The sequence below is a fragment of the Tachysurus fulvidraco genome, chromosome 3 (assembly GCF_022655615.1).
Source record: "Tachysurus fulvidraco isolate hzauxx_2018 chromosome 3, HZAU_PFXX_2.0, whole genome shotgun sequence".
In the NCBI taxonomy this organism is placed as follows: Eukaryota; Metazoa; Chordata; class Actinopteri; order Siluriformes; family Bagridae; genus Tachysurus; species Tachysurus fulvidraco.
This window is the reverse complement of record NC_062520.1, coordinates 21,201,571-21,223,518: the sequence shown is the minus strand read 5'-3', so window position 1 is coordinate 21,223,518 and position 21,948 is coordinate 21,201,571. Positions and strand designations below refer to the sequence as shown.

Sequence of the window (21,948 nt, the reverse complement as noted above, 5' to 3'; positions counted from 1 at the left end):
TTCACAATGATGGAACACAGGAGTGAGCAGAAATGAGCCGAGGGCTGCCACAAGGAGAAGGGGAGACTGAACTGTTATTTAACCCAGTGATCTGTCTGTTCAGGGTGGTCTGGAGTTCAGAGCTGCAGTCAGTGTGTAAAGCTGGATGCAGTAGTGGGAATGACTCAGCAGTGGGAGTGAGTCCCAAAACTAACAGTGTAGTTATTTTAAACCAGGAACACGCTTTCAGCACACCCCATTCGTCTGAACTAGAGAAAACATATTTACAGAATTTACAAAAAAAAGAACTGAATATGTGAGTGGTTATATGTCACAGACCTTTGTGGAATGATTTTGCTTACTGACTCAGCTGATGGCTGCTGAGGTTTTAAGACTTGAATTTTTTTTTATAGTAAGTAATAAATCCGTGAACAGAGAAATTTCACCTTACTGTAAGACTGTGATACTGATCAATGCTACAGCAAAAGTGAATGTAAATTGTTTTTATTCATTCAATTATTTTAATTTAATTATTATTTTCATTATCATGTAATTTCAGATCCTAAATTGGGGTTCTCCATATGCTGCTCTTATACTTACAGGTGGTCCATGATCACCATGTGATCCTTTGGGTCCAGTGGTTCCTTGAGCTCCAGGAGCACCTGGACTGCCCTGTTATAACAAAGACCAAATGGCCAAGGGGTTAAACAAGAGCAAAATGCCCCTGGGTGGTCCTGAGTATGTTTGGAAAGAAGATAATACTTACAATTGGTCCTGGTGGGCCCTGTTGCCCCTGTGGTCCATTTTTCCCAGGCAAACCCTGCAGATATAAAATTCCATTATAAAATGAAGTTAAAATAAATACAATGTTTATATAGTGATTTGCCTCTATCTATCACATCTCAACACTTTAGCACGATCATATTTTATCATTAGAATGTAAAAATATAATAAAAATGACCCTGCAGCTGACAAAAATCCAGATAATGTAAACCAATTCACTGGTTTGAATTGAAGTGGTGATTTTTTTTTTCACCTAAAAGCTGACAATCACAATTAGTGTCTCCTTTATTTTACTCAACTTCAGTGTGAATGACCGATGCCTCAACAAGATGGTTTCCTAAATTCTGTAGCCACATCTACAGAATTGTGTTACACATTAACACATTCGGAATAATTAAATTGTTGATTAACATCAACAATTTAATATCAGCACAAAATTAATGTCAACGCATGCTTTTTTATTTTTAGACACCAAAAATTTTATATTTGTGTAAATGTATTTTCTGGACCAAGAAACCTTTACCTTCTTAGTTAGTTATTACATATTTATTCAGAGATAAAAAACAATTGGTACCAGCCATGATATATGCTGACATCTACTCTGAGCTAATTAATGTTCAGTTCTGTTCTATTTTGAAAGAAGAGGTTAAAATAGAGATTAGAGCATTTTCTTTTAACCAACAACACTAGAATATTAAGATGCAGACAAACTTTTCACAGACGTACTGTACACATCCTGCTACCTGTCTTGTATGGTATTAATGGTACCTCCCTGTTAGCAAGTAGTAACAATGTGACAATGAAGAGAATGCTTTCCGTGTACACATTATGTCCCCTGATACCCATCCAAGAACGTCTGACCGACAGCTTGCTGTATATGAGCATTGCAAATCACTGGTGCCCAAGTCTACAGCTTATTCAGCTTATTCAGACTGGAATTGATGCTTCCAGCATGATAATGCACCCTGTCACAATGTATGTATCATCACTGAATGGTTCCAGTAACATGACAACAATTCATATTGCTTCAGTGGCCTGTTCAGTCCCTGGATTTCAACCCCATTGAGCATTTCGGGATGAGGTGGAAAGGGCTCTGAGCAGCAATACAATTTCCAGCAAGTGTGCAGAAAAAATCATTTCCACATGGTACAACAATGCTGCACAATACAACTTCTGTAGAATTCATGGCCAGGCAAACCCCTGCTGTTCTTAAGGCCATTCATGCCTATTAGAGCTGCCAGTGTATTACTGATAATGACCTGGGCACATTTGCTTCAAAATTGGATGCATATTTGTTGGTCTGCACATAAAGAAAACCAATCTTTCTATGAGTTGTTGTCCAAGAGAGATTAATGACTTTTTAACAAACAGGAATCCTTCATTTTGACAAGAGAAAGACTTGTGCATCATTCAGTCATGCTCTGTTCACTGTCAAAAACATTTTCATTTGCAAATCTCAACAATAATGTATGTGGCAGTTGATAAATTATCCTCAGAATGAAATGAATAAGCAGTTCATAACGAATAATGGGATGGGTTTTTCTTTATATCATGCTGGGCATCATTTCAGGAATATAGTCTTATCGAATGCAGACATTGTGAAGCAAATATTTTATATAACAATCATTATCATAAGTATACCCATAGGCCACTGCTCATATTCTGTTGTTTTGAAATATCACTAGGACAGGGCTCATAAAGGACACGTTAATCTCATACTGTGAGCTGACAATTACAGCTGGAATAATTGGCAGTTTTTGGGTTTTTTTAGCATTACGAATTTCAAATTTCATTTTGGTATATATTTTTATGTTTGCCTGTCAATAAATGCTTTTGAGGGGAAAAGAAGAAGTCAATAATTGTTATAATGTTTGCAAGAAAAAAAACCTCCTGCTATTCATTCCAGCTGTGGTTGCATAAATATTTGCATAAAATGAACTAAATTCTTTGTAAAAGCTTATGTTTTTCATACTGGGTAGAAAAATGATTTTAATTAAATGGTGAAAAAACAGGCAGAACGACAGTTTTTTGGAGTTATTTTGACTCACTTCAATGAAAACAAAACTATTTAGCTAAGCGCTAAAGCTAATCAAAAGAAAAGAGCAAGAGAAAATACATCTACACTGTACAAGTGATCATGGGAATCATGCACCAAAGTTGTATACTTAGCCCCTGATCTAGTGAACTACTACAAGTGTTCAGTTTTGATAGAGAATACAAAGCAGTTTTGTAAGATGTTCTGCACTGTCAATCTAAGTAAATAAGCAATGGGTTCGTGGCAATATAATCCACATGAACACTACAGTAATCCCTGCAAATCTGAAGTCGATCATCAAAGTTTACATGAATTAGTTTTCTTAGGAGTAAATTCCCCGCATGCTACAAGTACCAGTTGGATCTGAGAGATTTTTCCAAATAACAAATGAGGTCTAATATTTGGATCGGCACAATCTTAAAACCAGATGTAACAATATTTTCTCTCAATCTGATCCAATTGTAATATATTTTGGTGCACAAAAAGACACAAGACCAGCTCTGTTTGCATATCCAGCTGCAGCACTGCATTTACCCCCAAATCACTACAGTGTACATTAGTAGTCTGGAAATAAGCCAGTGTTAATGCAAGCTCCTGATCCACACATTTAAAGGTAGAGATACATAGACAGAGATACAGAGTGGGCTTTCGGACACTGTACCGTGAATATATTTTTCATGTTTTACCACAGTTCTATAAAAGTCTTCATTTGGCTTTTATACTCTGCCTTTCTATGTAATTTTCTCCATTGTGAAGAACAGATCCTTTTATGGGTGCTGATATTGTGTACTTCTCCCCAATAATTACGCTGCAAAATTGGCAAAAACTCAGCTGAAAATTCATCCTGAAATGAGGACTGCATGAAATACAGAAATACCAATAAACTGGCACTTAGACCTCTACTGTAGATGAAGATTAATTTTATTCGGGTTAAAAAGACCTTATGTAATTAATGCCGCCTATACTGAAGCATTCTGTTTACCAGAGGCCACTGTTTAAGGGTGCCAATATTCAGCAGAATATTTCTGTCATGTCACACATCAAAGTGGCGCTTAAGAGTTCAACTGAAAGTAGCTACTCAGAGCTTTAAGAATTTTTTGTTTCTGTAAATATTTCTTTTTTTACTTGAGGCAATATATTTATATATTATAAATAAATCACAATCTCATTCTGCTCCAACCACTAAAATAAGGTTTTCCCAACAGCGGTTAAAAACATCTCACACTCGGCTATGTGACTGGGAGTGTTTATTCAGGTGGGTCAGAGTGTTTGCATGTGTTCAACATTACAAGCAACCAACAACTAGAATCACTTTTTTGGTGACGGTGAAAATATACGGCAACGATAAAGATTGAATTTGTCTACTTAAAAATAGTGACAGTTTTAGAGGCAGTGACTATAATGTTTAAATTGTGTATGTTAGAGTACAACATTGAGGTACTATTGGTCTTGTCAAAACAGGTTATTGCATAAGGTACTGTATATTTTAACTCGGAATAAGAGTTGAGAATAATGAGGTGAGAGATCAGTTTAAGTGTGCAAACATTTAATCCTTTACTACCTTGAACTTATTAGGCTATATACTGTATACACTATCCTCATTTCTTTCTATCCAGCTCTCTAAAAATGAACCATTATTAAATGTGATTCATTGCCCACAATATCTTATAAGAGGTTTTCATCCAATATGAGCCATTTGGAATAAAAACACTGTACTGTTTAAATGCAAAGTGCTTTTCAGCAACCACATCAAGAGAGGAAGTCTAGAGTATTCGTCTTATGCACGCACAAAACCAATGCAAAGCCACATGTCTGAGTTCTCCCCTTTCCCGGAGATCAAAGTCTCTCCCTCTCTCTCTCATTCTCTGTGTCAGTCTATTTCTCTATCTCTTTTCTCCATTTGTCTCCAGGAATGAGATCGTAGAGTATTTGAGTGAGCCAGCGTGGAGTCATACATTGCTGGGCAGCTCTGTGATCCAGCTCGATCACAGGCTTTTTACACAGTGCTAATTAACTTTCCATGCCAGAATACAACCAAAAGGATTCTGGATCATATGTTCTGTGTGAGCACAAAACTCAAGCAATCGGGAATTTCTCCTGTACTTAGAGCTAGTTTTCTTGTCTTTAATTTAGAAAAAAAAAACAACATCTCATTAATAAAGTATTGTATAGATGTTTAAAATCCTATATAAACGGTTCCTCCACAGGGAACTTAAGAACCTTTGATGCCATGTGATGGAACTTTATTCTTAAGATTGTATGTGTTCCTCTAGAAATCTCTTCTGTTATCTATAGGATAAAAAAGTCACTAAAAAAGCTACACTCATGTGTAATGTATGATGATACAATCAAAATGGAAAAGTTTCACTGTGCTCACAGAAGAAACTACAATCAATGTTGGACACAGCATGTGCATGTGGAGTTAAAAAAGCCTAGTAGACAGAACCTGGCAATTTGACTGGGCCTCGGTATCTGTAATCAGATCTATTCCTGAACCAAAATATTTGCCAGGCCTATCTGATGAGCAATCCATGTGGATTGACAGAATTAGTATTCCTATTACTCTGCCAATCCCACAGGCTTCCATCAGCATGTATTTTGTCTTCCACCTTAAAGAAAAAATTTAGAAGGAGGGATTTGAAACTCTAAATGTATTCAGTTTAGAAATTTTAGATATGTAATTAAATCATAAATGTTAACATGTGCAGCTGGAGCTATGCTATTTAAATAAAAAAGATGAGGCTATAACAACCATAATATGAACCATGATAAACCACATGCACATATCATTCACCTTCCTAACATGTAGGTTTTTAATAGATGTAAATCATTTATCTGAGGTTAGTGATCATCCTTACCCTCTGTCCTGGTGGGCCGTCTCTGCCGGGTCCTCCACTGGCTCCTGGCACACCCTGACATAAAAAAAAATACATTTAAAATTAAAAACTGGGGGAAAAAAGTGTTTGGTAACCTTTCCTGAGGGGAAACCAAAGACGACATTTGTAACGTTTAATGGAACGTCCCAAACTGTACACATACACACAAACCAAGGTCAGTGTAACATGCAAAAATTGCATCTCAATGACTGTAGTTTGCTAATTGGGACACTGATGACAGAATACCGTTTTGAATAACTGCTTATGAATGTTCTTCATATTCTGCTTTTCCTAGCTTTCCTTGACAAGTAAGAGTGTTTGTTAAGTTGCTGACTGTGTTACTGGCTAAACAACACCGCAAAAAAAGTAGGTTATGTCCATTAATCATGCAAGAAATGCTGTGTGAGCTGAATCAGCTCATTACACGGCAAGACTTTAGAGATTAAATCAATCACCACCAGAAGGGTGTGCTGTCTTACAACACTGACAAGTTTAAAAAGATCAAATTAGCATTTGAGGTCATTGTGATATCGCTGAGAGGTAAACTGTGCACATCATGCCAACGTATGTGTGCTACGTGGGTAGTTAATCTACAGCGCTCTCACGGCTGTCTGAGATGACTGGCTTCACTCTCGGCATCTATCCTCTGGCTTCCTTCACTGCTTAAATGATATATTCTCTCACTTTCCCAGCTGAAAGCCTAATAATAAAAGTGAAGATGTCACACATGCAATCTGCATAGTCTGATTCATTCCAAGATGAGGAATTGTGGTGCGTTGCTCTCCAGATGCCCTGTCAGCTTGCTTCTTTTACTGCCTGTGAGACAAAAACAGACTGAAAGCCTGAGACACAATGAAAGAAATAAAAAAAGGCAAGATTGATGTCTTATATATATATATATATATATGCCAATATCTGGTACAGAGCAAACCCTACTGTTACTATACTACAGTATTGGTTTGGGTTATTTTTATATTTAGTATTGCTTATTTTATACTTTGTATACTAAGTTTACTATAAAGTAATATATCCATTCAGAAATGTTAGTGTAATAGTAATTCTTATGTGTTTGTGACAAGCAAACTTACAGAGATTAAAAGATGTGATTTCAAACATCACTCTAAAACTATTCTACCCAATAAAGTAAAAAAAGCTGACTTTCCATTTGACAGTTTAATATTTGCAAATTACATTTTTAACTTCCAGTTTTATTTAAGTTTTTTTTTTTTTAAATAATTGACACATTATCTATACTTTCACTTAAACACAATTTCTCAGTACTTTCTCCACGCCTGGTCTTGCATGAGAGACTAAAACTTTCATTGAGACTGACAGCAAGACAGACAGAAAAGTCTATATGGAGAAAAAGCTCCACAGGCTCAAGAACTTCCCTAACATCCTATGAATATAATTCAAAAGAGTTCTGCATGCAGTTTTCAGAATCTGACAGGCTACATTTTTCCTGTCCATCAATGAGACGTCTCACTTCTACAGCATTTCCCACAGATTTAATGTCCCTTTCAAACTTTAGTATCAAACTCTTTGCTAACATGCCTCACACACAGTCAAAATAATTAAAGAAAAGGATTTTTTTTTATGCCAGTGACTGTCTTTCAGAACTGAGACCCAAAGAAAGACCGCAAGCCTAAACTGGAGATATTTTTCACAGACAAAGAAGATGTGTGTGTATTGGCAGCTGGTCAAAGAGCAGCAATGTTTTCTTTCCTCATGTAGGCCCCTGGAGATTTTGTAGCGGTTGTCATTGGATTACCATCAAAGTGTTATTTTTTTAAGAAATGAAACCGCATTGCAAGGCTTTGAAGCCATTAGGGTGTGATTCTCAAAATAATAATAAAAGAGCTTGATCTTTAATCATGGATATGGAAGAATCCTACACAGCTAAGATTATTGTGTTGCAAACTTGTATGCATGGGAAAATCTCTAAATCCTGACACCATAGATGTAATATACTTTGATAAATGATGGTGATTCTAATAAATCCATCTGGGGACAAACAGAAATGCAGCACGTGTGCAGGACCATTCATCACAAACTGAATATCGCTACACAACAGTTATCTCAACACTCATCAGCAGCCTTGCCTACCAGAAGGCTAAAGAGCACAGGTGAATATTTCACAGCAGAGTATTTCCTTTAAACCTGCTCAGCAGCTCTTATCAGCCTCTCTGATGTGCTGTCTGAGTATGAATCCCATCAGGCGGCAGGAAGCTTCAGTAATTAATAACAGCACTAGCAGGTAATGATTTTCTCATGTGAGTGATTCCATTAGGTTTTTCCGTTACAGAGGGGTGTGTGTGTGGGGATGTGTGTGCGCATTACAAATTAGTGAGCCAAACTTATCAGCATACCTCAAAGTGCAGACACACATACACAATACCTCTAATTTGCTCCCTAATGCGCCTCTATCTATGAGTAGGAAGACGCCTGGCTAATGGGAGATGGGGCACTAGCAGTAAGACTGCCTGTCATTGTGCATGCTCATTAGACAGACAATCTGTGGCTTCTTTTGCTCTTACCTGAGGACCTGGCAGACCTGAGTCACCCTTTTCTCCTTTTTCTCCTGTAGGTCCCTGAAATACAAGATGTAAAGGAATAAGAAAGCATCCTTTGGGCAGTTTCCAGAGCACATATCATCATGAAGAAGGAATCAGTAAAGAAACATTACATATTGATGAGAAAGAGTTCACTCATAACAATAACAAACACACTCTGGTTGTAAAATGCATTAAATGAGCTAAAAGATTTAGTATTCAAATGTATTCAAATAATAATTAGATAATAATTTTATACCGCCACAGACAGAGCAAACATCAGCTCAGTGTTAAGATGGCATAACCCGCACACAGAGAAAATTGTGTTATTTCCCTTTGCAAATAAAACTACACTGAGGCAATATAATAATTGTATTAGTAACTTTTGTTTGTGCTTCACTTTTATTTACACAGTATATCCACAGCAATATTTTTAATAACTGATACATTTTACATTGAAATCTACCAACAACTATTCATTTTCATGCAGAAATAACTCAGTTATGCTAATACCCAAATGGCTTCTTATATGCTCACAATACAAGCTACGACATAATGGCATTGCAGAACTTACAGGCAGAGAACAAATCAAAGTGGGGGAAAAAGCACATTAAGCATCTTAATAAGCTGTTGAGCAACCAGAACAACTTAAAAACATCGTGGCATACATTCTTAATGTCTCTAAACAACATTCTTCCAAAATATATTCCCTTGGTTGATGTTTAATGATGGTGTTGGAGAGCATTGCCTAATATTTCAATCCAAAATCTCTGTTTTAATTAGGCTGAGATCTGGTGACTGCAAAAGCCATAACACATAATTTACATATTTTTTTAAATACTCAATTAATTATTCAGTAAATGGGGCATAGTCAATACATGATGAGAGCACTCTCGTCAGGATAGAAATGTTTGATCATAAAATAAAGATGATCACAGTATTGCAGTGATCCGTTCTCTTTAAGTAGACAATGTGGACCATGGCAGCAAAATGTATAACACAGACACCGGTTTAAGCTTTCACCTTTCTATATGTAGTGCACTGTACACACCATCTGAGATAGTGAATGCATGTTAGAAATTCTTCTGCCTTCAGTTGTCACTATTAGGATTTATATATTATTTTTATTTTATATTAATAGCAAAATAGGCTATTAATTATAAATCATGTTTGAACCTTTTCCAAGTTCTATGTGAAATTTCAACCTATATATTAAAGTTGAAAGCAATAAAAATCATTTTAGGGGAAAAAAAGTACAATAACCTGGCTGTATGCGTGCAAACTCTTATAATTAAGGAATGTGGCAGTGTTTGCAATCAACCAACAAACAGAAATAACGTAGAGCTGAGCTTCTTAAAATTAATGGCAAGTACTGTTTGCTCTGTTCATGGTACAACAATCTCCTCTGATACTTCATATGTCTGCATTACAGGGGATGGTAGCAATACGAAATATTTTTTTAAACAAAGAAAATAATGTGTGGAATAATAGTTATGAGCTCATGAAACTAAGAAAGAAGCATGGGGGTGGCAGCATCATGCTATAAGGCTGCTTTTCTTTAGCTGGAGGTGGATTTAATCAGGGTGGGTAGAATATTTCAATAATGCATATTAAATAGCTCTAGACACCAGTCGATTTTTATCTTTTTTCCCCTAAAGTGATTCTTATTGTCTTTCACTGTTATTTATAGATGGCGATTTCACAATAAAGGTGGAAAAGGTTCTGACAGGATTTATCTTGGTGTATTATTTTACAACACAAAAACATGCTATTTTATCAGGGGTGTGTAGACGTTTTATACCCTTTGTAGGTGTGATTAGATTTGAATAAATGATTAGGTATGATTGTAAGATAGATTTTTCAGTCCATTTTTTTAAATAAACAGATTTTTAATTAACCAGAAGCACATGGAGGAGATCTTTATATAGCCCATACGTAAGTACATGAGCTAAGAAAAGGCAGTAAAAGTCTTACTGGTGGTCCTTGGATAGAGAGTCCACTTGGCCCCTGTGGTCCAGGAGGTCCCTGAGGTCCTGGAGGTCCAATTTCACCGGTTGGCCCTTGAGGTCCCTTTAATAATTAGGACAGAGGAAGGCTGTGGTTTAATGATTTCCTTAATGTAATCTAATTGAGAAAACAAAGATTTTCTGCCAGTATTGAATAAATGTAATCAATGTTTCTGGTCAGCACTGCATCAGCCTGCCTGATGAAACCTTCTTGATCTCACTGTCTTCATCACTGTATAGAATATTCATGAGCTACAGAGTAGCTGAACACAGTTTACCCTGTGACATACTGCTCAGATAAGGCCATTGCAGCTGATTTTATCCTGCTTTTATAAATTGCTTTAAACATTATCCATATAAGAGAAATTTCATCTGACCCACAGGACCTTCTGCGTGACTTTATGCCTATGTGTGAAGAAGACTGGAAAGAAGAGCTGCAGTAACAAAGTAGGAGTCTGTAAATCCTTAAACAAGAATTCAACTAATAATCCAGGGATACAAACTGAGACCTCAGTCAAACCCCAATTCTCTCAACATGTAAAAACTCATGACTCCTCCAAAACTAACAGTGACAGATGCTGTCATATACAAGTTTAGGCTTGTGTTGTGGATTATAAAAGACTGTTTTTCTAAAATGTGTATTTTACCGCTGAGCCTGGTTCCCCTCGGTCTCCTCTTGACCCTCTTACACCGGGACCACCCTGTAAAATACAAACACACAAACACATACAATTATAAATAAATGACTGCAGTCACACAATAAATTCTCCAAACCTTTTCTCAGAAAGCTGGATTAGTTTTGTTCACATACTGCATATATCATTTAGCCTTGTTAAAGCATTATGCAATGAATATGTGCGTTTACAGAAGTTTAAAATCTGCTGTCAGTATTGGGGTACTGATGCTACTACATTTTCATTTATGGCATTTTGCAGAAGCCCTTATACAGTACAAAGCGACGTACAAAAGTGCTTTGAAGTCTCAAATCGATGAATAAATTAACACTGGTTACAGACTCCAGGATACCATCAACCTCAAACTCTATGGCAGCAGTAGCTAAACTTTTCCAAGTCAAATCAAGTCAAGAGGCTTTTATAACTTTTAGCAGAATATTGCAGCATTTACAGAAACTCGTTACTTTTTCTAAGAGCACTTTTTTCTTACTTGTTTCTTTTACTTTTTAATTAACTAAACATTTAGAATGGGCGTGTGGAAGCCTAGTGGTTAAGGTGTTGGACTACCAATCAGAAGGTTCCTGTTCCTGAGCAAGGCCCATAACCCTTAGTTGTAATAAACATGAGATAATGGATATGGATATCTTATGCAAAGCATACACACCTTTTATTTTATGCAGTAAAATTAAAAAAAAAAAAAAAAAAAGCATTTGCACTAATTTTTCCAGAGTTTGACTTACTATCATCAGTATAGTTAGCTACATTTTAATAGTAATTGTATAATATCTAGCTACATATTATATATGTATAATATCTAGCTACCAAAACAGTAAGAAAGCTATACTGATTTAATCTATGACTAGCTTGATACTTGACAAGTTAGAACTGCACTGTGGCTTTGAAGCAGCAACTGTGCCTTGTGCAGTGTAAACTCACCCAGTCATCAAAGGGTCGACTCCCAACCTGTTCAGCACCTTGGCTATAGATTACACTACTTAAAAGTTCATGCCCTCACTGCTGTAGGCTGCTGCCAGTAATTTCACCCCGTTAGCTTCCTCTTCCAGTGTTTACTTTAATCGTGGCCCCAAAGCACTTCTGCGTGTATATGGCTCAAGGCTACAAATCAAATGTTAGCATGAATTTGATTCCTGTGCTAGTGGTCCCAGCTTTCTCTGCTGTGGAAGCCTCCAGGAAAGACTGCATGTCTCCACTGAGAAAAAAAATGTCTTTAAGACATGTTATCATGGCAGCATCTTAATATCAGTGGGGCATATTAAAATTTTAATATTAAAAGAGTCTGGAAGCATCCAAAATGTAAACTGCACCAGTACTATTGCTGTCTAGATACAGTCTAAAAGAAATTACTGATATGGATCTGTAAATATGAACAGGACAGAAGCAAACTAATCAGATTTGATAAATTGATCTCCACCTTATTACTTTCTCAACATGATGGATGTTTGCACAATGTGGCCTTTTCATGGCCTTCGAAAGGCATGTGTACAGAGCACTTTGTTCCAAATAAGCTCATTTGTTTATCCTGCCGTTCGAGTTCTACCTGTTCAGTGGGCTGAATTAAGCAATCAGACTCTCTATTGCTTGTTATCTAAATCTCATTTACTCATCTTTACCTAATGACTGTTTTTCTGCAGCTTACTCCACAGTATATGTGTTTGCCGACTTCCCAATCTTATTTATTTCTAGCTCTTCTCTTTTTCAAAACATGGAATTTGTAAAAGGATACTGGAAATGTGATTGTTGATAATGTTATGTCATATGTGATGTCTCATAAGCAAACATAAAGCAAAATATCTTACTGGAGGTCCCGAGGGTCCAGGTGGTCCTTTACTGTCCTGAGAGCAGGTGCACGCATGAGGCAGAGCAGGGCAATCTTTCTCTACTCTCTACAAAACAAAAAAAAGCACAAGGAATCTCTCAAAACAACTTTTGTCTCTCTTCTTTAAGGTTTCCATATATCTTTATTTGTTAAAAATCTATCACCAGTATTCGTGCAATTCCCCCAAGTCATTAATTTAGGAGAGCACAATAAAAAACAAGCAGTACAGGGATAATGTTCTTTCTATCTATCGATCAACAGCCAACCAAGACTATTTGTCTGTCTACATAACTGAATTATTTGTGAAGCCTTCCCATGTTTGTAAAAGAAAGGGGCCCGTCGTAAACTAAACACAGTTCAGAGTGCACGCTTGGAAGACTGTATCAAAAAAGGTTGCTTGTTTCCATAACATTAGAATCTATATAAATCATTGCAAAATGTGATGCTTAATCAGTGGTTGACATGAAAATCATGGTGAAATTGAAATTTTCTGGATGACCTAGTCCTTGTGTTCTCAGTCTCAAAGGCTTTCCAGTAAACCAGACTGTAAATAATCATTTAGCTACTGCCAATTAAATGGCTTACAGATTGTTTATGTTGCTAACTTGACTGCTGGATTGGTTTAGTTTTAAGCTGTCAGGGAAATGGAAGGAACAGCATTTTCTTTTTACTGTAGGTAGATGGGTGGGTGCTCTGACTGACTGCTTTACTATAGCAGTAAGACAGATCAATTCAGTTCGTACCAAGCCTGGGAGCTCACAGCATTTATCTCGGCTGGCCCATGATGTACTGCAGACAATATCAAACATCTGAAGCTGAAACTGTGGATACACAAAGACAAATATTATACAAACAAGTCATGAAAACAAATACAGGTTTCTGTAAAACTGACCATGAGTATAAGCTATTGCCACCAAAATTTTACATTCACTCTGTTGAATATGAAGGTCATGACAACAATGTTTACGTTACTATCAGGAGTGTTTACCTGGAGTGCATTTTTGCTTTTATCAGTTGAGTCATTTTTAGGGCAAATTATAGATTTCTTTTTCCTTTTTTTTTTTTTTTTCCTGTTTTTGCATTTTCTCAAAGATAATTACAGTTATTGTCATCAACCCCAACCTCCCTTTATGGAAAACATAAATCACACACAGAGTTATTGAAAAATGCGCCCCATAAAGAAAATCCACTTGTATTATTAACTCATATTTCAGGCTTTAGATTGCCACATCTAACTTCCCCTCATATGAAAATTAGAATTTTGTTAGTGCCTCTACCATCACTTTTAAAAATAAAGACAATCTATCTCAATGAATTTTTAATGCAAAGGCTGTTCCTCATAATAACCAGCGCAGGTGGAATCCTCAAACATTCATGTCTTACCGATGCTGAGTTGTCCCTGCTGCCACGCGAGCGTACCATTCGTCCCAGAACCTCCAGTCCATCTGTGGTGATGTTCCCGGCAGCGCTGATGGGCTTCTCACCAACTATCTTACAGTCAATCACTACCTTTGCAGAGGTCTTGCTGATTGCCACATGAAGCTGTGTGACAGATGAAGGATTGCCATTTTGTCATACTTCATTTTTTTTTCCAGTCAAATCTATATATACTACACATGATTACCACAGATGAAGATTTCAGCAGTTATAAAGGTGTCAAGTGTTTATGCAAAACACAATTTTGTACAATGCTTTCATTAATTCCTCAGTTAAATATATTCACTCTTTGGCTATTCAGTTATGAGTTATAGACAAACGGTGAGGATGTGAGTTGTGCATTCAGAGATGCTTTTCTGTGCACCAAAGTTATTATGAGTGCTTATTTGAGTCACTATAACCTTCCTGTCAGCTTGAACCAGTCTAGCCATTCTTCTTTGACCACGCTTCTTAACAGCACATTTCCACCTGCAGAACTACCGCTCTCTTGAGGTTTTTTCTTTCTTTTTCACAAAGACTTCTGTGCAAACCCTTGAGACTGTATGAGAAAATCTCAGGAGTTTTCTGAAGTCCTTGAAGCAGCCTTTCTGGTTTGGTGACTGGATAATTGCATTGATGAGTGGATTCAATATAATGTTGTCAGTCTATACAAAACTGCTGTAGTACAGAGCTGAATCAGCTAAACCTTGACCATTACCTAGTAACCATTACCTAGTTACTTCTCCATTATATTACAGCCTGCTATAATAACTTTATTCTAAGATAACAGACCACCAACAAAAAAGTGTATAATCTGATGTTGACTCAGCTCACACATGCATGATGCCATTGAGACAGAGGAGGACGTAAGATGGGGTAAAGAAAGAAAAGATATAGCTGTCAGACTGCTGTGAATAAAGGTGGGTGAATACAGGCTCATATTCAGCTCATTATGGCACTGTCACACAGCCACGTCAATTACTGTGAATAATAGTGTGATTTGGTGCGTGAGAAAAAATTCAAACACTTCTTGTCAGACAGAAAAAAAGGTAAAAGAGGACAAAGAAAAAACCCAGAACTGCACTTTCTTGTGAAAATGTACACCAAATGCCAGCCGGATACAAACTATGTTGTGTGACCAGAGAATTCTAGAAATTATTCACAGCACACTACATGTATCACCTGGGCATTATGTGTGAGTGTGAAACATATGATTTTAATGCAGAAGCTGAGATGGGTGAGAAGTCAGAGTAGCTCCTTTTTCAGCTCAAGCCCCTGTGGCTCTCATGTCTCCTCTGATCAATCCTCAGATAATTCTGTTGCCAGTGTGATGCATTGGTCTATTTCACACCCCTCGCTTTATCCTTAATGCGCTGCTTGTGCTCAAATCCCAGCCTCTGCCTCATAACGATGCAGTGCTTCATTTGGTTGTTTGTGTTCTCGTCCCTTTCGAGGTGCTCCCACAGAGACAGGTTCCTGAGTGTAATTCAGAGATGGCTATGTACAGTACTGTAGCGAGTACGTCAGAGTGCTAGAAAAGCCATCGATACACTACCATTATTAACAAAACAACACATTTTACAACTGCCTCCAGAAAAGGTTGCTAATACCAGATTATTTCCCAGATGAATAAAAAAAAACAATTGAAACTATTATTAAGATTCATGTGTAATGTGTTTTATGTTCAATGATTATAGGAAGAGAAATGTTCCAAAAGCTCGTGTCAGCACTTGTTTTCCTGTGCGGAAACCAAACGTGTGAGAGCAGAATGTGTGGAGTGAGAAACAACAAACTCCAACTCAGCAACCGTTCACCCGTGCCAAACTACACACACCAAAACCTTCAATCAGAAGCAGCAAAGCCTCTTCAATTGCGACCTCTGCTCACAGGATCAGGATCTCCTCCGAGTCTAGGATGTGTTTAAAAGCTGTCAAAACAATCTGAGACACCAAAGATGTTACTAAGCATTATTGCACAAAACAAGTGCTGTGTGAGAACAATTTTACTTTGTAGAAATCTGCTGTCAGACAAATTTAAAGCTTCAGGCTGTTGTGCTGCATTGACCAGTGTGTTTTTCGCATTAACACTTTTGAAAAAAGAAGCTACATGAATTCCTGCGCTTTACTGAGACATAGGCTCAATCGGTATCTAAGCCTAGTGCCAAGGACAACACAAAAGAAATAAACTATAAATAGTAAATTATCTGAATCAAAAATGGGACATGGGGGATATCATTGCGGTAACCAACATTACTAATTAGCATCTGTCATTTGGGGAACAGAATAAGCAAAGCTTGACTTAAGTGATAAACAAATGCACAGATCACTACACTGAGTTCTGGTAATGCTGTCATCCGGGTCGAAGCGATATACACTCGGGAGATAAATAGAATTACAATCAGGACTGGATACACACTGTGCTACAGGGCACATTATACTGTATAATCTCTCCAAATAGATATATAGAACAGGTAATAGGTTGTTCTTCAGAGATATAAGCACTTTAGTTTTTTCCAGACCTGATGCCATTTGGCATGTCTGAGTATAGTAAGTATGAGGTAAAAGTGATGAAACACTCTGTACTTACTCACTTTCAGTAACTGTTGTGCATCACAGGACAACAGGGACACACACATTTACACACTCATTCGTACCCATGTGGAGACTGGGAGAAAGTTCCAGAAAAACAGAAACTTACAATCAATAGCTCAAACTAGGACTCTCGTGGAGCTTTTCTCCCATTATCTCCCATTTTTTTTTCAAACAACTACACAGACACATTAATGACCAATATATGTATAAAATTCCTTACTTGGTCCTGTGATACAAACCTCTGATACTGAGTCTCTCTATTTGAAATGATCCTAGCTACATAATAGCCCAAGAATAGGCAACTCATTAGAAAAGCAGAATACCAAGTTGCACTTCAACCAATAAGGGTTTCATGCACGCTTCAAATATCATAGAATTCCTGCTGTCATGATAAAATCTCAACAGTAATAAACAGTGAAATGTAGAGAAAAGTTGTAGCTATATAATACAGTATAAACAACACTGACCTTGTGAAAACTACCATAAAAGATTTTTCTGATGTCAGGTCCTTCAAAGGTCACTGTCTGGAAATCACCCTTGTAGTCATAGTTAAAGAATGTCAACGTTTTCCCACCATCTGAAAACAAAAAGCCATTCAAAGTGAAAATCAGTTTCATACGATACATTTACTGTTTTATTTCCACTTTCGAGTCTTAATATAATTGCACAGCCACAAAGGGCTATTGCCTGTTTGAAAGAGATATTGGTGTTGTGCAAAATCAAGCTTTTTAGTGACCAATACGGTAACAGCAGGCAGTCAAGAAGAATACTCACTGTCCAGGATGAGACCCACCAGGGGTTCATTGGCTTTATTGAGAACTTCCCACAATGCAAAGGCCTCCTGAGGAGTTTCAGGCAGGATGCGGAACAGCACTGACACGGTGTAGTCAGAAGGAAGTCCCTCAGGGTGCAGATATCTAGTACCAATACACAGATGTCAATTGAACAGCATTTTATCTAAATTCTGAATACAGTGGGCACTTTCTGATGAAACATAACCTCTATTTTTTACTGGCCCTGTAATCTGCTACAAAACAATCATTAACTAAGCTTCTAATCGTAGAGTGGCCGAACTGTTGTGAATGATGCTTATGATGTGGCGCTTGTGGTGAGTAAGCATCAGAACATCAGAGAAAAATACACTGTATTGTTCAAAGGCACTGAAGCTTTCCACTATAATAAGTGGAAGTACTTCTTTTGAGCTCAGGAAAGCATAGCTTAATCTGGACTTTATCACTAGGCATGCAAACAAGTATCTGTTTGAACTCATCACTGATGCCCTGAGCTCTCAGCAGCCAGTGGTTTTATTTTAAGGCTCATTTGGTTGTTCTCATGACAATTGGAGATATTTGCTCAGCCACAGTAGATGCTAACCTGATACAACACTACTGATTTCTATAAGGAAGGAAAATATAACCAACCGCCGTATCTTTCACATCAGGGTTAAATCCAGTTTTTATGTTTTAATACCAATCATGACAGTATCTAGGAATTGTGCAACCTTATATTTGTTCTCTGCTTAAACATGCCATGTTCAAAGGCATCAATTCATTTCCTGGGGACCAAATTTAAAATTTTCACTTCACTTAATTCTTGTACATACTTGGTTGGTTGTGAGATGAGAGCATCCTTATGCAGCCTGTAGCAGGGGAAACTGTTGAAAGTTCCAGGCTCCATGGAAACACCCTGCACATTACTGTAGTCTTTCTCCACCATCCCAAACATCTCCATCATACGGAAACCTGCAACCCATCAAGGCAATGCTGAACTCAACCTCAACTCAGAACACAAGGAGGAAAACAAATGCAGCAAGGAGGACTGTATACAGCTTTTTTTTTTATTTATATTTAATCTTATTTCATGGAGGATAATACAATATATAAAGTACAGAGTATAACTTTGTCTTCATATCTTCCAAGGCTCAGCTCACACTGTGCTAGACTATGATTATTATTTTACTGCCAAAGGTTGAGAGCGCAATAAATAAATCCATAACGACAACAGATTATTTTCTTGGCTAGACTGTTTTTGTTCCTACAGAAAGCATGTTTATCCTGTGCATTTTACATTTATTTAGTATAATGTGTTTGGAGATTTTGAATTTAAAAAAATGCAAACAATTCGATCGTTCATAAGACGTCATAAGCAGTTATGTTATCATAAAATAAATGTTAACAAAGCTGGTAAAACACTGACTGAACGAAGACTTCTTGGCATTTGTTTCAGAAATCCCAGATGAAAAGGGAAGTAATTCTGATTAGTCTGTTGGCATGTGTGTTTTGGCTAGAGAGCAAAAGAAATCTGCCTGACTGCAGAAGGAAGCACACTCTGAGATAAAAGCATTATACTCTCTTTTTTTAGTACCATAGGTTGTATGATATAACACAACCGGAATTCTCAGTTATGATTGCAATGATTCAATTATATACTGAATATTGTGCTACTGATTAAAATAAATCATGTGATTATTAGAGAAAACAACCACCTTGCATTCTCAATGGAAATTCAGTCACTCACCTGCCAAGGTATTCCCACTTATCAGCAAAGACGGACAAGCTAAAGACAAAAGATTTGAGTTACTTTGAGTGAAAGATTTACAATTTAGTTGCGGTAATATCAGCATAGGTTTAAAGTTGACTACTTTGATGTAAATCAGCTTTGCATTATGAGGATCTGAACTATCTAGTCTTTAACCAGACTTACTTGCTGTTGCTGCCTCACAAACAAATGTTATGAGCTGCTCTTCGATTTTATTGACTGCATCCAGATCGTCTACAAAGAAGACATGTTTCTCGCTAGGCTTGCTTGCAATGTTCACCAGCTCCCCGTAATCCGCATCAGCAAAGCCAATGGCAAAGATGATGTAACCTAAAGAAAACCACATATAGGCTCTGCATATGTTACTGTACACACAGATACATACACTTCCACTACTTCCTGAAGCAATTTCATTAGACGTTAACAATAACTTATTTTCAGGTCATGATTTTTGTTGGTTTTACAGCAATACACAACAGTAAAATGTGTTTCAAACAATATTTATTGACATAAACAGAAATATCTCTGTGCTATAAACAATAAATTCTCCATGAATTGATTAATTCTTTTTTCATTCAAACCATAAAAAGAACAAAATGTAAAAATATCAGCCCACAGTATTAGTGATGAATGCATTCACCATAGCATCTCTAACCTTCTGTTTGCAGGTCTTTGGAGATCTTGTTAACGTCGTCTTGTGAGCGGCCATCTGTGAGCACAACCAGGACTTTGGGAATTCCCCTCCTCACACCAGACTCTTCTGTAAAGATGCTCTCCTTCACGTGTTTAATGGCTCGACCTGAGCACACATCACAAATCACAGGTATAAGGGCCTTAAGCCAGGAAGCACAATTTACAACAGCTCTGGCTGCAAAGTGACAGACTATACTTAGGCTAGAGTTACATCAGCTTTATGTGTGACTGCCGAAGGGGAGCGATGTGTCAAATTGTCATGCACCTAGCTCCAAAAAGAGAAGCCAAATATTTTAAAGGGAATGAGATAAAAAGCCCCCAAAATAAAGCAGGGTCTCTCTACAAACACTTAATAATGCCTTTACAAATGACCTTATAATTGTTAATAATATGTGTGTAATATACAACCTTTAACCCAAAATTGGTGTTCGAAGCAAAATTTTGAGAGACTATTGTGCAAACTTTAACTTCACCTAATACTCAGTCTGAAATCTCACTCATTTACTTTCACGTTTTAGAAATACAGTAAAATATATAGTGCATTCATTATAATAATAGTGTTAATAATGAAAATAATAGAAATTTCTTCACAATATGTTGCCATTGCTCTGAGTCATACCAAACTAAATTCTGAAAAAGAAAGTCATTCCAGGTTCTACAAAACTTGTAAGATCCCTTTACATTTTCAATACATTCACTCTAGTGCAATGCTAGCAATGTAGCAAACTTTCCAAACCATGTCTGCGCTAGTCAACTATTTCTGGGTAGTTGGAAACTTTATTTTTGCTCAAATTATTCCTTTAAATCTTTCCTGCCTCTTTTCTTACAGGGCATGCTATACTAGTTAGCATGACTCAATTGTGACACAGCGTGCTTGTTAAATATAAACTGGCTGTCATTAGCTTTGGTATGTCAATGTCTTCAACAGCAATTTTTTTGATGATTGCTATTTCAGAGCATGCAAAGAATTTACTTTGACAAAAAATGAGCTGCTATTTTAAAGTGATAGAAAGCCAATCATTACTAATAACAGACCCAAGCAGTTCCATGCACTAGCTCTCTTGCTCAGCAGGTTCCCTATTATCAAAAACAGAGCATAGTGACAGGAAATGACATTAGTCTCTGCCATTCTGCTTCAATTTGTTCAATACAGTACTTTTTAGGTTAAACCAGACAGCACAGACTGTCTCATGGATGCTAAGCTGTGAAAAGCCACATTACACTGATAAACTGGGACAAAATTTTGCAACCCCTGTGGTTATGCCAGGATGATTCTGTCTCTCTCTCTTAATTTATTTTAGATGCTGTCAGAACAAAAGAAACAACTGGTGGAGGAGACAATCTGCAGCGATTACAGACACTGGAATAATATCAGTTTTAAATGTAACAACAGAAGAAAAGGGCTTATGCCAGAAAAGAGAGCTGTCACCTTGATTTGGCATTAGCTAATGTAGCTCCCTGAACCATGTCTGAGCAGCTGATCTTCTCATTAATCATGTAAATGATGTCTGTTATGACATGTTTTAAAGGTTTATTCAAACTTTGAGTCAAACAGAAACATTTTTCGTTCAGATATTGTTTTCAACGAAACCTGTTATCTTTCTGTGTTGATCTCTTACTTGTTTATATCAGGAGGAACTACTCTAATCTATGTGGAACACTGGGATTTCTATCTTAATATCCTTTTAGTGAGGCCAATCTCTCAGTAAGTCTACCTTTACTTCCATATTTCAATATATAAACAGCCTGAGGATTACCCCTAACGCTCCCACACCCACAAACTCAATCCTATACCGTCTTGTAAATGAGCAGGCCGAAGAAGCTGAAGGAAATGAAAAGAAAAAAGTATAGACCGACTAACACGACATCATCTATTTCTAGAGTTGCACACCAACTCACCTGCAATATATCCAGCATGGCCCAGCAGGCACTCTAGGCGTCTGACCTGCAGTGTGTCAGCCTATTCAC

The 21,948-nt window shown here is 37.1% G+C and overlaps 1 protein-coding gene across 7 annotated transcripts in view; it reads right to left on the bottom strand.

Annotated features, from left to right (window-relative positions):
• Positions 1-21,948, bottom strand: part of col14a1a (collagen, type XIV, alpha 1a) — an 82,625-nt gene that overhangs the window by 7,502 nt on the left and 53,175 nt on the right. For 6 of the 7 annotated variants that reach the window (XM_027149565.2, XM_047811357.1, XM_047811354.1 and 3 more), the window contains 15 exons: positions 19,943-20,086; positions 19,453-19,617; positions 19,267-19,305; positions 18,353-18,491; positions 17,524-17,666; positions 17,217-17,326; positions 14,126-14,284; positions 13,486-13,563; positions 12,723-12,809; positions 10,879-10,932; positions 10,200-10,295; positions 8,211-8,264; positions 5,656-5,709; positions 746-799; positions 580-651 (listed from right to left, as the gene is read on the bottom strand). In XM_027149565.2, the coding sequence (XP_027005366.1) occupies positions 580-651; positions 746-799; positions 5,656-5,709; positions 8,211-8,264; positions 10,200-10,295; positions 10,879-10,932; positions 12,723-12,809; positions 13,486-13,563; positions 14,126-14,284; positions 17,217-17,326; positions 17,524-17,666; positions 18,353-18,491; positions 19,267-19,305; positions 19,453-19,617; positions 19,943-20,086 (1,448 nt within the window). Of the gene's footprint in view, positions 1-579; positions 652-745; positions 800-5,655; positions 5,710-6,400; positions 6,490-8,210; positions 8,265-10,199; positions 10,296-10,878; positions 10,933-12,722; positions 12,810-13,485; positions 13,564-14,125; positions 14,285-17,216; positions 17,327-17,523; positions 17,667-18,352; positions 18,492-19,266; positions 19,306-19,452; positions 19,618-19,942; positions 20,087-21,948 lie in introns of those variants that run through there. The other variant, XR_003441017.2, reaches the window with a different exon arrangement.